Genomic DNA, 15,769 nt, shown 5'->3' on the forward strand with positions numbered 1-15,769 from the left:
TGAGTTTTAGCAGGAGAAGACATGAGTGACATCCGCAGCAGACAGTGCACTCCCTAAGGGCTCTGGGGAAACAGTGCTGCCACTAGGGGCTCCCACAGGTTCCTGACTTCTTACAGTTAAGGGTCTGCACTGACTTACGCTCTTCCAGGCTTCCTAAGAGTTTTAAGGCAGGAATCAGATTCCTTATATTGATTTAATTCTCATGGAGTGTCTCTGACCTACCATTTCCCAGTTGAACTCGGACTGGTGCAGTTGCTTCTCACCATTTAATATCATCAAGGAGATGTCATTCAGGTGTTATCAGAAATCCCCTCAAACGTACAGGAAGCTAGAGTTTGGGAGAACAGGAAACCATGAGTCCTGTTCAAATGGAAACTTCTCTGACATGGAAGGAGAACTGAAAGCCTTTTCTAAATTCTCCCAAGTTTAGCAACTTCATGGGCAGAACCAATCAGTGCTCCGGGACTAAACAGTATCATCAGTTGCTGAGAAACTCCTTGGGTTAAAAGTGCTATTACAACAAGTAAAATATCTTTGAATTTCCCATGAAATATATATGTCTTTAATAACATGGTATTATGGCAGCCAGTAAAAGGCAGATAGAAAAATTGGACTGCTTTATTTTTTCTCTGAAAGAGGAAATCATAAGCAAAATCACACAGGATACTGTAGAACTCTCACCTAGCCCATCCCCTTGCTTCCAGGAAATTTATAACTGAATAATCTTAGGGAAGAATTGTACTTTGGGTCCTCCTGTTAGTGATCTAGGACTTAATATCAGAGGATGTTGAAAACTTTTGGATGTGAACAGATAATCAACAATGTATAGCATGCTTGCTCTCAAAATTTGTAAGGATAGCTTTCTGAAAGAGTAAGCCCTTGACACCACAGTGTGGAAAATCTAGCCTAAGAAGAGGTGCCATGACCCATGGTAAAGGACAGGCTCACCATCTGATGGGTTACCGCACTGCCAAGCTGCTGCGCATCAGAAGTATTGGAACTTCAGTCCTTTCTATGTGTACCTTGATGTTGTCCTTTCCATTGCACTGTATTTTCAGAAACAGGATGCGGTGCCTCCTAACTTCCAGTATCCTGGAAATGTCAAAACATTTTCTTTGGATCATACGTTTAGCGGTGACATTACAGGAGAAGAGGTGTTAGAATCTCCTGACCGAGTGAAGGAAGGGTACAGCCTCCTGCAGGTTCTAACACTTAGTGTCCCCGTGAGTAAGCTCTGCTCAGGTTACTCAGTGATAGTCATTGATCGGAGTCCCAAGGGAGGTCTGTTCCCCACGCTTCAGTCCCTCCAGTCCCTAGCAGAGTCAGGAGAACACTCAGTAATTGCTGCCCATGTTCCAAGAAGTAGCTCGCCCTCTCCAGCTTTAGGAGTGCTGGGACTCAGAGTTTTTCCTCCGCTTTTCTCTAAGTAGAGCAGACTGTTTCGGATCCTAGGGTCACAGGCTGTTGATCACTCTGGGGTTTGGGAGACTGCAGGAGGTGAAGCGGTAAACAGCCCCTTAGCTCTTGCCCAGTTCTGCCAAATTCGCGTAGTCCCCATGGTTTGGCTTTAGATGATCCGCCTTCCTTTAAAACGTTTCCCTACTGTCAAAGCCGAAACTAGGTTTGCATTTAACTCTCACTTAGGGTGTTTCCATTGATTCTATCTATTCTCACTAATATGCTTCAAGTAGATCCCTTGCCAGAACTTGGATAGAGACAAGACACTGAGAGATTGATTAATATTGTCAAAAACCTGGGTTTCTGGTTCTGTTTATTGAAGAATTATACTTCTTCATCTAATGAACTTCACTATCTCCTGTCCTGAACCTTTTACAAGAACGCTCTCCCTAGCAACAGATGTGTCATCAGAATATTTTTTTCTGATTGGCTAACGCTCAACTGATTTGCATTTTAATCTTCTTTTCTTTTATCCTTGTCTATTTTAACTCGATTGGGAGCTCTGCTGACTCCCATCAGAGCACCCAAGAGGAAAATGGCTGTAAGTGGAGTCCTGGTGTTAGAACTTTTCTTCATAACTGTCCTGGTGTGGCCTCAGGAATCATGGGCTATCAAAGGTAGGTGCCGAGAGGAAGAAAACCAGGGACAGTGTATGGGAAGGGTTTGGAGAAAGGAGGTGTGGGGTTTGTAGGTCGCCTGTGGTGTGAAAGTGTGGCAGGTATTATATGGGTCTAAATGTGAAAGTGTGAACATTGCAGCTTGCCGGGCGTGGTGGCGCACGCCTGCGACCCCGCACTCAGGAGGTGGAGGCAGGAGGATCGCCGTAAGTTCGAGGCCAACCTGGGCTTCACAGTGAGTTCGAGGCCAGCCTGGATGACATAGCTAGGCCCTGCCTCAAAAAAAGAAAAAAAAAAAGCAAGACAAATAAATTGAATAAATTGCAGTTTAATGGAGTTCTTTCCTCACCGCAAATAGAAGTGAGTCAAATTTATTTTAGAGTAACAAAACTGAGTTGGCAATTGATTACTAGATTGATTACTAATTGATTCAATATAAGCCAGACCTGCAAGAGCGGGAATATATTCTGACAGACATTAGCAAGTTATATGTCTGGGCTTTAACTTTCATTATATTTGTAAAATTTAGAAATTGTAATAATTTTGTTAGGATTAAATGAGGAAAACTGTGAGACTTTCTTAGCTTAATAGATGGCAGTTAATTTTTGGCATGTGAATTCTGTCAACATATTTTCACCACAGACGCTGGATTGAAGATCATTAGGAAGCAAAGTCACTAAAAAGCAACCGTCTGCCCAAGGGAGGGAAAAAGACAGGCATGTCGATATTCATTTCATTTCATTTACCGTACTGGGACAGGGGTAGCTACCTCCTTCCCTCACTCCATGCTACAAGGGATTTCACATGATCTATGTCATTGTTACTTAGAAACATTTCTTTGTTTGTTTCAATAATTTTTGTATGAATTAAGTTTGTTGGTACAATTTAGATATACATAACCATCTCATTCTTCATATGGAATTTGCACCGGTAAAAGATGTATCTGAATTCTTATCTTTTCCCTTTCCCTCCCCTCCCTTCAGCTCCTCTTTCCTTCCTTATGTAATAAGAGTAGAAAAATGAATAAGTAGAGCATCTGATACTATTCTCTGCCATCTGTAAAGAAAACTTCTGTGCTGTTGTAAATATGTACTAGGAAAAAATCTTCTTCATCCTAAGTGACTCTACCCAGGCTTGCAGGTAGGATGGAAACAAAGTAATAACTCAGCTTCCAGGTCCATAAGGCCATTGTAGGGCCGGGAAAGAGCCCTAAATGGCCATGGTTACCTTAAAAAGGTAAAGGTTCTTCCCTTGTGATGGGAAGTGACAGCTGGAGTGTCTGTGTTTGTGCATAAATCCAAAGTGTTAAATAAACAGCTGGGTTTATCAACATGTAGTCAAATAGCAAAATCCCCCACCTTTTCCCTGAAGATTAGGTACAGAAATGCTCCCCTGTCATCTGCACACACACCACGGGGGCTGCATGCTCTCCAGTTGGAGATTTTTCCTTTTCAAGTTGATTATTCTCTTGGTATTGGTTATACTCAGTATCAATCCGAATATGCCTCATAAGGACAGGCTTATATAAGAAGGATTAAAGAAAGGCCAAGTAACCAAGGTCGACCCAGACCGACCTTTCTCACAGGAGAATCACAGTATGACCTTGGACCCAAGGAAGGGAGTGTTCTAGAACACAGTGAGGACTCAACCTGAATTTCCTGTGGCCCTCAAGCCCCGATTATATTTGTTTAATCCTTAAGTATAAATCACTTTCTAACTCTAAAATGTGAACTCATTAGGCACACTAAGCACACTGAGTAATTACTTTCCTTTTCATTTCAATTTTAAAACCAAGCCCATGGCAGAATGAAAACTCAGCAGAACTATAATTAGAAAATTACGCACAAGTAGGTAGAATAATCTTCTCAAGATCACTAAGAAGTAGATTAATAAGAATTAAAAGGGTTTTTTTCTGTCTTGTTTTGCAGTACTAGGGATGAACTCGTGCTAGGCAAGTGCGCTCCACCACTGGTCTAAATCCCTAGCCAAGTGTTTCAGATTTCATTTGATTCCAGACTTCAGACAGTGGTTGAACTTGAAACTGTTCAAGGCATGATTCCCTTCTCACAGCACTGTGCTGGGAGAAAGATGCCCTGGACTTCCTCCCCAAGTGTACTTGATGCCTGGGTAAAGCACAGTGAGAGAGCATTTTTCTCTTAGGGGCTGTTCTGCGTTTCTAAAGAGAAAGACATTTCTCAGCTGGTCACATGGAGCCAATTAATAGTGTCACAGGACTGACCTTTTCATGTCATCGCCTTCAGCCCACCCTCTTAGCCCTGATTCCCTCATCTCTTCCCTCCCAGCTTTGTTCAGTGCAGAGTCTTTCGTCCAGACCTCCTGTTTTCACTCATCCCTCCTCTCCTTCCTCCTCTCCTCCATCTGGCTTCTCCTCTGTCCTTCACATCCGGCCCACACCCATGGAGGATCTCCTTTGTGTCCTTCTCCTGATTCCTGCTCTAACTCCCTTTTCTGCTTTTTCAGAGGAACATAAGATCATCCAGGCGGAATTCTATTTGTCCCCTGATGAAACAGGAGAGTTTATGTTTGACTTTGATGGTGATGAGATTTTCCACGTGGATGTAAAAAAGGAGCAGACAGTCTGGAGGCTGGAAGAGTTTGGACGGTACGCCAGCTTTGAGGCACAGGGTGCACTGGCCAATCTAGCCGTGGACAAAGCCAATCTGGGAATCATCACGAAGCGTTCCAACAACACTCCGGACGCCAACGGTACCTCTCTCTGTGTATCCCTTGATGCCGAAATCCATAGCTTTAAAATATATGCTTCAGCACTTTGCCTTATACTATAATTTTCCCTCCCAGAGGCCTGACCCTACCATAAGCAAACCACAAATTCTCATCCCATAGCCTGAGAACTTCGTGAGTTTGTGCTTTTCTTGATGTGCTCAAATCCTGGGTCTCTCATCCATGATCACTCCCAAAGTCACCGCCCTGAGCCCGTGATGGGGAGACAGGAATGAGGACTTTGGATATCTCATCACTCAGTATTGGCTCTAGTGTGTACCTAGAGCAATGTACCTGAGAATGTGGTACAGTTTAATGGCTTTGTTTTGTTTTGCTTTTTTGCTTTAGAATCATTAGATGGTTCTGTACCCAAGTCAGTGCGGGAGGGATAGGAGCGAGCTTAAGGAATGAAGGCTAATTTCTGTCCATGTCTCCTAGTACCTCCTGAGGTAACCGTGCTCTCCCACGGCCCTGTGGAACTGGGAGAACCCAATATCCTCATCTGTTTCATCGACAAGTTCTCCCCTCCGGTGCTCAGTGTCTCATGGCTCAAAAATGGAAAGCCAGTCACCACAGGCGTGTCAGAGACAGTCTTCCTACCCAGGGAAGACCACCTGTTCCGCAAGTTCTACTATCTGCCCTTCCTGCCCTCTACTGACGATGTCTACGACTGCCAAGTGGAGCACTTGGGTTTGGATCAACCTCTTCTCAAGCACTGGGGTATGGAGAATCCTTAGGTTCCCTTCATTTTGCAGTTTCCTCCTCTGATGCTTCTGTCTGGACCCTTAGAACTCAGAAGTAGTCCATAACATCGGCCTCAGTTCATGCACCTGTGTTCTCCCTTTCCTCAGCTCCCTTTACTTTTCCATCTGTATTCCCCTCAATGCATCATTCTCTCCCCCCTTATTTAATTTATTAGTAACTATTTGCTTGACTTCATTTGATCCTAAGTGCTGTTCCCTACTACATTTATTACCATCTACCTGTTTTATTTCCCCTCAGAGTTTGAAGAGCGAAGCCCCCTCCCAGAGACCACAGAGAATGTGGTGTGTGCCTGGGCCTGACTGTGGGCCTGGTGGGCATCCTTGTCGGGACTGTCTTGATCATCAAGGGCATGGGCAAAAACAGTGCTGCGGGACATCAGGGGCCACTCTGAATCGTGTGAAGGTAGGTTGGACATGGTCAGAGAAAGATACCTGTAGTTATTTGAGGGAGGGAAGCAGACAGAAAAAAATACATCTGATGCCTTTGAGAGAAAAAGGTAAGAAAGTTGTGCCTCTTAGATTTCTCTTTGCTAGAACAGATCAGACATTGGCATCACATGGTACCCCAGAACTCCAGGATCTGTCATCCCTTTGGATACACAAGCTCATAGATGACACCTGAATAAGTCTTAGAAATGATCTCCTGCACATAAGACCATTGTTTATCACTGAAATACTGCACCTCACCAGCTTAGGAATGTAGGCCTCAAGGTTTACACACTTTCCTGAAGCATCCTGTCAGTGCAGAAGCATTTCCGGAGTCCAGATCCACTGGGGTTGTGGTAAATTCATTGCATGAAACAGCAATCTTATAGGGACCAATGCTCCCTTTTAATCCTCCAGGCTGAAAAGTGCTTTCAAAAGATCTAAAAATAAATAAAGAATGGTTGCTTTTTCATGATCACTTGGAAAGCAGGTGTAGGTTTACAGCTTATGTTGGAAATGTTGTCTTTAAGAGAGGGCAGATAAATATTAAAAGACTTTTCCATAGCAAAATCATTAAAAGAGGAAGATATCTGAAGGAAAGAATGCAAAATATTCATCTTAAACTCCTTAGTAACGATGCATGTTCTACTACAGGTGATGGCTTTTCTTAAAGAGAAGATCAATGAAGAAGCTTCTTGCCTGGTTTGGATAACTTTCAGCGTTTTCCAGCCCTGCACTGCAAATGTGATGATGCCTTCCCCAGTCTGTCCATGCTCTAACATCGAGCTGGGCCTCCTGTCCACTGCCCCTTGCTGTGTTTGTTCCCCTCTATTTCTCATTATTTTATTATCACTGGACAATTCCTCTGGAATACATCCCGAAGGATTCTGTTATGTAACTTTCTAACTATTGCATGGGAACACCTCCTTTGTACTTATTGCTTGGGGTTTCTCCAAACTGTCAGTTTTCTACATACAATAAAGTATTTTTATGAATTGTGGTAGAGTTTTCAGTGTCTGAGCTAGTTCTTTTTGGGGGTGAGGGTGTCTGGGAAATAGATGTGATCTTTTTGTCCTGAAAGACCTGAATGTTGAAATGTATTTTAAACTGTGGAATTAATCAGAAACCCTGGCTCATTAGAACTCATTTTCATTTCAAGCATCTACAGACAGTTCTGTTGCTGGAAATCCTCATCTGTGTAACTCTAGAGCAGGATTGGGTTTAGTTTTGTTTTTGATAGATCTCTCCTGAGCAACAGGTTCCAGATCTGTTTTGGTTCTTGAGCCTTTAAGTCAGTGATGTGCCTATATCTTCAGTAGAGTGAATCTCAAATCCTGGAGTTTGGCCTCTGAAGATGAATGAGAGAGATGGAGGGGAACCAACAGGGATAGAGTGGGGAGCAGGATGAAAAGTGGATCCACATATTTTTCAGGATTTACACTCATATCAGAGTCACTTATTCCAGACTTAGGAATGGGATTGGGCACCAAAGGCTGGCATTAACCTAGGCAGTCTGTAGACATGGTCTTGTACATCTGTTCCATTACTAGGAGAAGAGTCTGACTTATTTTTGGAACTGTATTACATTTGGAGATGTGCCTTGAGGTGAAAGTGAGTCAAAGCAGGGGGCAGGATATAGCCTTAAAATGAAGGAAAGAACACGTGAAATACAGCGAATTAAATTTGACTGTGAAACTTTTCCAGTATTTCTAAAATGGTTGCCGGAACCTACCACAAATCAGAAAAGAGACAAAGGACAGGCACCCAACCCTCCCACCACCTAGCTCCTTCCTCCATCTCCCACCCCCACCCCTGCAGGCTGGAGGGCCGTGTGGCTTGGCTTTTGGGCCCCTCTCCTTCGCCCCTCAAATGGGCTGGGACTACGTGCTTCAGTGTCTTCCCTGATCGTCCAGCAACCACTGTCCTCGACGCCACTCCGCCATGAGTGCAACGCCACCATCAGTGTGGGGCCCCTCGTCTGCCCTGCCACTTCAGAGGCTACCGTTGCCTCTTTGGAGAAGGGAGAGGGCGCACCTGGTATGGCTGACACCAAGGAGGGAGGGACCTGGGTCCACTGCTCACATCTCCAACCCCACAGCCAGCCTTCCAGAAGAGTCCCAGGTTTCAGCCCTGCCCCCTCACTGGATCACAGCCAGGAGAGCTGAGCTGTCCTGGAGCCTTGCACCAATCAGGGGCCTGCACTTGGACCAATCACAGGCCTGCAGCTGCTATATAAGCAGCACCCCCCCACTCTTAGGTTGGTCTGAGAGGCTCCCTCTAGAGTGCTGACCACCGTGCACTGCGACGGGCCCTGCAGAAGTAAAGGCTTGCCGCCACAGTTCTGTGAACCTGCTCTTATGATTTGTTTCTTGAGTAGTCTTGATCATGTCAAAGGAGAGAGCAGTAAACACTAAGGGTTGTTAGCGCCGAAGATTCCAGAGACCAGCAGTCAGCAAAGATGGGCGGCAGAGAACAGCACGCATTGGAGTTGACCTATGGTGTCTGGCACAAGACGGCTGCAAACGGGGGCAGTGGCAGTGACCAGCAGCAGGCTGCACCAGCTGTTGGAATCCAGTATCATCTGGTGTGATCTGGTGAGGTCAGGACTGCTGGCAGAACTGCACTTTTCAAATTCATGATTTCCACCTAAATGGAGCAAAAGAACCCTAAGCTGATTGGCACTATAAAGGTTAATTATTCGTGATGGTGTGATAACAGACAAACAACTGCTATTGCAGTGAGTTAGGCTGTATCTCACCTTGGTTCTATCATTGACGAGCTATGTCTTCACTGGCATCTTAACGTTGCCTCAGATTTTCAATGAAAACACTGATGTCAATTTTTACTACAATGAGTCATTACAAAAAATAAAGGAAAGAAAAGCAAAATACTTAGAAACTGGTTGGTGAAAATATGGCAAACATTGAAAATTACATTGTTTTCCTCAAAACTTCTACAGCCTTAGGATAAAAACATAAGAGAAGCAAAACAAAGAATCACAGGCCAAGACTTAGTATGCATAACAAATTTTTCTACTTATGGAAAGAGAAAGTAGAATCTGGAGACTGTTGAGGATAGACTAGGCAGAGGTGTGTAATTTTATTCTTAAATAAACAGAACTCAAGATAGAGAATACACTAAAACTTAGACAAGTATGGAATTTAAAAATCCATATCCTCCCATACAAGTAAACAAATTTTTAACATACTTGATTGCAGTGGTTTTAAATTTATAAAAAATTGCAGAGAAAGCAGTTTCCACATTCCTTTTCCCCACATTCAGTTTCTACTACTATTAACATCTCTCACAATGTGGTATACTTGTTATAACTGATAAACCAATATTTATACTTATTAACTAAAGTCCATAGCTATTAGGCTTACCCTGTAGAAGACAGCTCTATAGATTCTGATAAATACTTAAAGTCATATATCTACTCTTACAGTTGCATGCAGAATACTTTCACTGACCTAAAAATGCTCTGTGTTCTGCCTACTCCCCCCTTCTCCCCTCTCTCTGGACCCCTAGCAACCAACTGCTCATCTAGTTACTGCCTCTCTAGTTTTGTCTTCTCCGGGATGTTACATAGCCACAGTCGTAGGGTACACAGCCTTCTCAGACTGGTTTCTTTCACTTAGCTGGATGCACATAAGTTTCCTCTGTGTCTTGTCATAGCTTGAGAGTGTATTTCTCTGCAATGATGAATGATACTCTACTTTACGGATGTACCACAGTTTCCTTATGCACTTACCCATTGAGAGGTATCTTGGTTGCTTCCAATTTTGAGCAATTATGAATAAAAGTACTATAAGTACACATAAAAGTTTTTGACTAGTCATAAGTTATCTACTCATTTGGATAAATACTTAGAAGTGCGGCTCCTGATTTATGTTTTAAGAGTACGTCTGGCTTTGCAGCCAACCGCTGAGTGGCCTCCAAAGCAGCTGTCCAATGTTGTACTCCTGTCAGCAATGTATGAGAGTCCCTGTTTGTCCTTCATCTTTGCTGACATCTGGCACTGTGAGGGTTACAGATTTCATCCAGAAAGCCACTTTAAAAAACTTTTAGTTTGAAATAATTATAAGTTGATAGGAAATTGCAAATACACCACCTCTTCACCCAGTGTCTCCACTGTATGATCTGACCTGACCATAGTAAGATACCCAAGCCCAGAAACTGCCACTGGTGTAGGGTGTGTGTGCTTTGATGCCTATGTTGTACCACATTTGTAGAATGCACAATTAAGCACAAATCCTATTCCTTTACCACAGAGATTTCTTTTGTGGTAATCCCACGCTTCCCCCAAATAAGACCTAACTAGATATTAAAACGCCAGCCCCAATCAGCCTGTCTTTGCTCTATGTGCCATTTCAGAGTAGCCACCAAGCAAGCAAATAGTAAGCTATAATCTTCTGCGTGACACTGACCATCACCATGGTAATGACCAGCTATTAATTACTGTCCAAGTTTCTTTTCTGGTTAGGTTTTATTTTGAAGGAAACAGTGTTTATAGCTATAACTTCTCCTACACACATCATCCTACCACTTAACAATCAGTGATGTCTTCAGTCCATGTTTGTGCCATTCCAAGGATGTTAGCTAAGTGGAGTCATACAGGTTGTGGCTCTTTGAAACTGGCATTTTTTACTCAGCATTATATCTTTGAGAGCCATCCAAGTTGTAGCATGTGTTCTTTTTAACTACTGAGTAATATTTCTTGGTATGGTTGTACCACAGTTTGTTACTGCGCATTGAGGGATATCCTGGATGCTTCTGGTTTGGGACTACTGCTTATAAAGTTGTTAATGAACATTTGTGTGAAGATGAGTCTTCATTTCTCTGATGTAAAATCCTGGACCATAATTGCTACATCATGTAGCAAATATATGTTTAGTTTATCAAGAAATTGCCAAACTATTTTCTAGAGAGACTACCATTTTACATTCTATCAGTGCATGAGAAATTGCTTTTCTGCATTCTCATCAGCATTTGGCATTGTGAGTAATTTTTATTTTAGTTCCTTTCAAAAGGTATGCAGTGACAGCTCGTCATGTTATCAATTTGCATTTCTCTAATGGGAGTGATTGCACATTATTCTTGATGCTTATTTTCCATCTATTTCTTCTTTGGTAAAATGTCTCATCATGTCACTTGCCTGTTCTGTAATTATACTTTTTAAACTATGAAGTTTTGGGATTTCTTTATATATTCTAGATAACATGTCCTTTGTGATACATGTAGCTCTTAAATATTTGCTCCTTATCTGTAGCTTATCCTTTTGGCTTTTAAGAATATATTTTACAGAAAAAAGTTTTTAGTTTTTACAAAGGCCAATTTACTGATGTTTATCTTTTACCTATAATGGTCCTGCTGGCATGTATCAGAAATCTTCCTCAGGCCCTACCTTGGTAAGTCTTAATTTCTATACCTGTAAAAAATTTTAAAAATTTTGTCATAGTGACTTCTCCAACTTTATTTCTCTTTATCAAATTTGTTTTATATGTTCTAATTATCTTGCTTTTAAATATTAATTTTGGAATAACTTTGTCTATATAAGTGTTAAAATTACTTTATTTATTTATTTGCTTAAATTCTTTTATTGGTACATTTTAGGTATACAGTACATTTACATTTATCTTTGGGTGCTTGTACCTGAACATGATGAATCTTGGTTCTTATTTTTTCCCCATTCCCTGTGCGCCCTTCACCCCTCCACCCTTCCCTATTTATATAGACTTCATTTCCATTTTTTTTCTTTTCTCATAATTTTTCCTTTCCATTCTTTCCTTTCCCCATCTCCTCCCACCACCCCTACACCTTTGGACCTTTTCCTGTTTCAAAGTATCACTTATTAGTTATTAATCCTTTTAGTCCTTATTTACACTATCAGTTTCTCACACTAGATAAACTATTCGGTATTTACACATGTGTGTCTTATTTATTTCACTTAAGAGTATGGCCTCAATATGCATCCATTTAGCTATAAATGACTCTAGTTTCTCATTCTTTATGGCTGAGTAGTATTCCATTTTATAAAAAATCCCCACATCTTCTTTATCCAGTTTCCAGTTGATGGGCACTTGGGGTGTTACCAAGCTTTAGCTATGACAAACTGTGCCACAATAAACATGTGTACACATATATCTCTGCGGTATGATTATTTTAATTCCTTTGGGAAAATACCTAGCAGGGGAATAGCTGGGTCAAATGGGACCTCCAGCCCTAGTTCTTTGAGGTTTCTCCATACTGATTTCCACAGTGATTGCACCAGTCTGCCCTCCCACCAACAATGGAGAAGGGTTCCTTTCTCTCCACACCTCAGCCAGCATTTGTTATTGGTTGATTTCTTGATAGCAGCCATTCTTTCTGGGGTGAGGTGGAATCTCAGTGTTGTTTTCATCTGCATCTCTTGAATGATCAGTGATGTTGAACACTTTTTCATATATTTATTTGCTGCTTTTACTTCTTTGTCTGAGAAATGTCTGTTCATTTCAGATGCCCAATTTTGAATTGGGTCTTTGAATTTGGAGGGTCTGATTTTTTTCAGTTCTTTATATATTCTAGATAGTAGCCCTTTGTCTGAGTTACAGCTGCTAAAATTTTTTTCCCCCACATTGTAAGTTGTCTATTAGCTCTGTTGGTGGTTTCTCTTGCAGTGCAGAAGCTTTTTTTTTTTTTTTTTTGGTACCAGGGATCGAAATTGGGTCCTTGCACTTGCACAGCAGGCAGCAAAACACTGAGCTAAATCCCTGGCCCAGAAGCTTTTTAATAAGATGAAATCCCAGTTGTTGATTCTTTCTGCTAGTTCCCGTGCTACTGAGGTTTTGTTCATGAAGTCTTTTCCTATGCCAATATCTTCAAGAGTTCTACCTAACTTGTCTTCCAGGAAGTTTAGTGTTTTCTATCTTAATATTTAGATCTTAGTTTAGTGCATGGTGATAGATATGGGTCTAGTTTTAATCTCTGACAGGTTGAAATCCAGTTTTTCCAACACCATTTATTAAATAGGCTATCTTTCCTCCAATGAGGGTGGTTGGCTCCTTTGTCAAAGATGAGGTGGCTGAGTATGTCTGAAGTTGTTTCTGCATCTTCTAATCTATTCCACTGATCCTCGGGTCTGTTTCTTTGCCAGTACCATGCTGTTTTTATCACAGTAGTTTTGTAGTATAGCTTCAAGTTGGGTATTGTGATACCCCCAGCCATGTCTCTGTTGCCTAGAATTCCTTTTGCTATTCTAGGTCTCTTCTGGTTCCAAATGAATTTTTGAATTGTTTTCTCTAGCTCTGTGAAGTATATTGTTGGAATTTCAATTGGCATTGCATTAAATGTATATAGCAGTTTTGGAAGAATAGCCATTTTCACTATATTGATTCTTCCTACCCAGAAACAAGGGATGTCTTTCCACTTTCTTATATCCTCCTCGATCTCCTTTTTCAGGGTGCTGTAGGTTTCAGTGTAGACGTCTTTTGCTTCCTTTGTTAGATTGATTCCTAGATATTTCATTTTTTTGGATGCTATTGCAAAAGGAATTGTTTCCCTAATTTCTCTCTCAATGAGTCTGCTATTTATGTATAAGAAGGCTATTGTTTTTTGAGTGTTGACCTTATATCTAGCTACTCTACTGAATCTGTCAATTAAGTCTAGAAGTCTTTTGATAGAGTTTTTTTTGGGTCTTCTATGTAAAGTATCATATCATCAGCAAATAATGAGAGTTTAACTTCTTCCTTTCCTATTTTATTCCTTTTATTTCTTTCTCTTTTCTTATTGCCGTGGCTGTTTCCAGAACTATATTGAACAGGAATGGTGATAGTGGACATCTTTGTCTTGTTCCTGATTTTAGCGTGAAAGTTTTCAGTTTTTGACCATTTAGTATGATGTTGCCTGTTGGTTTTTCATAGTCTTAATCAGGTTGACATAAAGACCTTCTATTCCAATTTTCTGTAGGGTTTTTATCATGAATGGGTGTTAGATTTTGTCAAATGCTTTTTCTGCATCTATTGAGATGATCATATGGTTTTTGTCCTTGACTCTGTTAATATGGTGTATTACATTTATTGATTTATGAATGTTGAACCATCCTTGCATCCCTGGGATAAATCCGACTTGGTCAGGGTGTATGATCTTCTTGATGACCCTCTGTATTCTGTTTGCCAGTATCTGGTTGAGGATTTTTGCATCTGTCTTCATTAGGGAGATTGGTCTTTAGTTCTCTTTTTGGATTGGGTCTTTCCCTGGTTTTGGAATCAAGGTAACACTTGCTTTCAGGAATGAATTTGGAAGCCTTGCTTCCCTTTCAATTTCCTTGATGAGTTTAAAGAGTAATGGTGTTAGTTCTTCTTTAAATGTCTTGTAGAATTCAGCAGTGAAGCCATCCGGACCTGGGCTTTTCTTTGTTGGTAAATATTTTACTACATTTTCAATTTGACTCATTGTAATTGGGGTGTTTAGAATTTCTATATCTTCTTCATTTAACTTTGGCAATTCATATGTATCTAGGAATCTGTCCATTTCTTCTGTGTTTTCCATTTTATTAGAGTACAGGTTCTCGAAGTAGGTATTGATGATGCTCTGGATTTCTGCTGGTTCTGTTGTGACTTCCCCTTTTTTGTTCTTAATTGCATGGATTTGAGTCTTTTCTTTCCTTTTTTTGATAAGATTGGCTAAAGGTTTATCGATTTTATTTATTCTTTCAAAAAACCAACTCTTTGATTCATTAATTTTTTGTATCGTTCTCTTAGTCTCCATTGCCTTGATTTCTGCTCTGATCTTTGTAATTTCCTCTCTTGTGTGGGCTTTGGGTTTGTTATTCTCTTCTTTTTCTAGGAGTTTGAGGTTCTGCATTAGGTTATTTATCTGAGTTCTCTCTGTTTTCCTAATATGGGCATTCACTGCTATGAATTTCTTGCATAGAACTGCTTTCATTGTGTCCCATAGATTCCTATACGTTGTACTGGCATTATCATTTACTTGTAGAAACTGTCTAATTTCTTCTTTAATTTCCTCTGTGACCCATTGGTTGTTTAGGAGGGTGTTATTCAATTTCCAGGTGTTTGTGGGAGTTTTGCAGTTTCTCATGTTATTGAGCTCCAATTTTATTGCACTATGGTCTGATAATATACAGGGGCTAATTTCAATTCTTTTACATTGACTTATACATGTCTTGTGAGCTAGCATGTGGTCTCTTTTGGAGAATGACTGATGTGCAGCTGAAAAGAATGTGTATTCTGATTTTGTGGGGTGGAACACTCTGTAAATATCTATCAAGTCCATTTGTTCAATAGCTTGGTTCAGTTCTAGAATTTTGTTGTTAATTTTTTGTCTAGATGATCTGTCTATTTGTGATAGTGGGGTATTGAGGTCCCCCACTACAATTGTATTAGTGGTTATTTGGTTTTTCATGTCACTAATATTTGTTTTGTATAGTTGGGGGCGTTCGTTTTTGGTGCATATATATTTAGGATTGTCATCTCTTCTTCTTGGATTGTTCCTTTCACAAGGATGTAATGACCATCTTTGTCTCTCTTAATTAGTTTTGGTTTGAAATCTACTTTGTCTGCAAATAAGATTGCTACTCTGCTTTTTTCTGGGTTCCTGTCGCATGGAGAGCCATTTTCCATCCTTTTACTTTCAGTCTATGAATTTCCTTTTGAGTTAGGTGTGTTTCTTGTATACAGCATATTGCTGGATTTTGCTTCTTAATCCATTCTGTCAGTCTACTTCTTTTGATTGGTGAATTGAGGCCATTAACATTGATGGTTATAA

General features: G+C 40.8%; 1 protein-coding gene across 1 annotated transcript; it reads left to right on the forward strand.

Moving 5' to 3' along the window:
- Positions 1-1,867: 1,867 nt before the first annotated feature.
- Positions 1,868-5,984, forward strand: LOC101706353 (HLA class II histocompatibility antigen, DR alpha chain). Its single transcript, XM_004846872.4, is given in 5 exon segments — positions 1,868-2,075; positions 4,557-4,802; positions 5,256-5,537; positions 5,820-5,867; positions 5,870-5,984. Coding segments are annotated over 5 exon segments (762 nt in total). The 5' UTR covers positions 1,868-1,993; the 3' UTR covers positions 5,974-5,984.
- The last annotated feature ends 9,785 nt before the right edge of the window (positions 5,985-15,769 follow it).

This window comes from Heterocephalus glaber, unplaced genomic scaffold, assembly GCF_053883595.1.
Source record: "Heterocephalus glaber isolate CG9 unplaced genomic scaffold, H.glaber_assembly_v1.0 deba00001141, whole genome shotgun sequence".
Lineage (NCBI taxonomy): Eukaryota > Metazoa > Chordata > Mammalia > Rodentia > Bathyergidae > Heterocephalus > Heterocephalus glaber.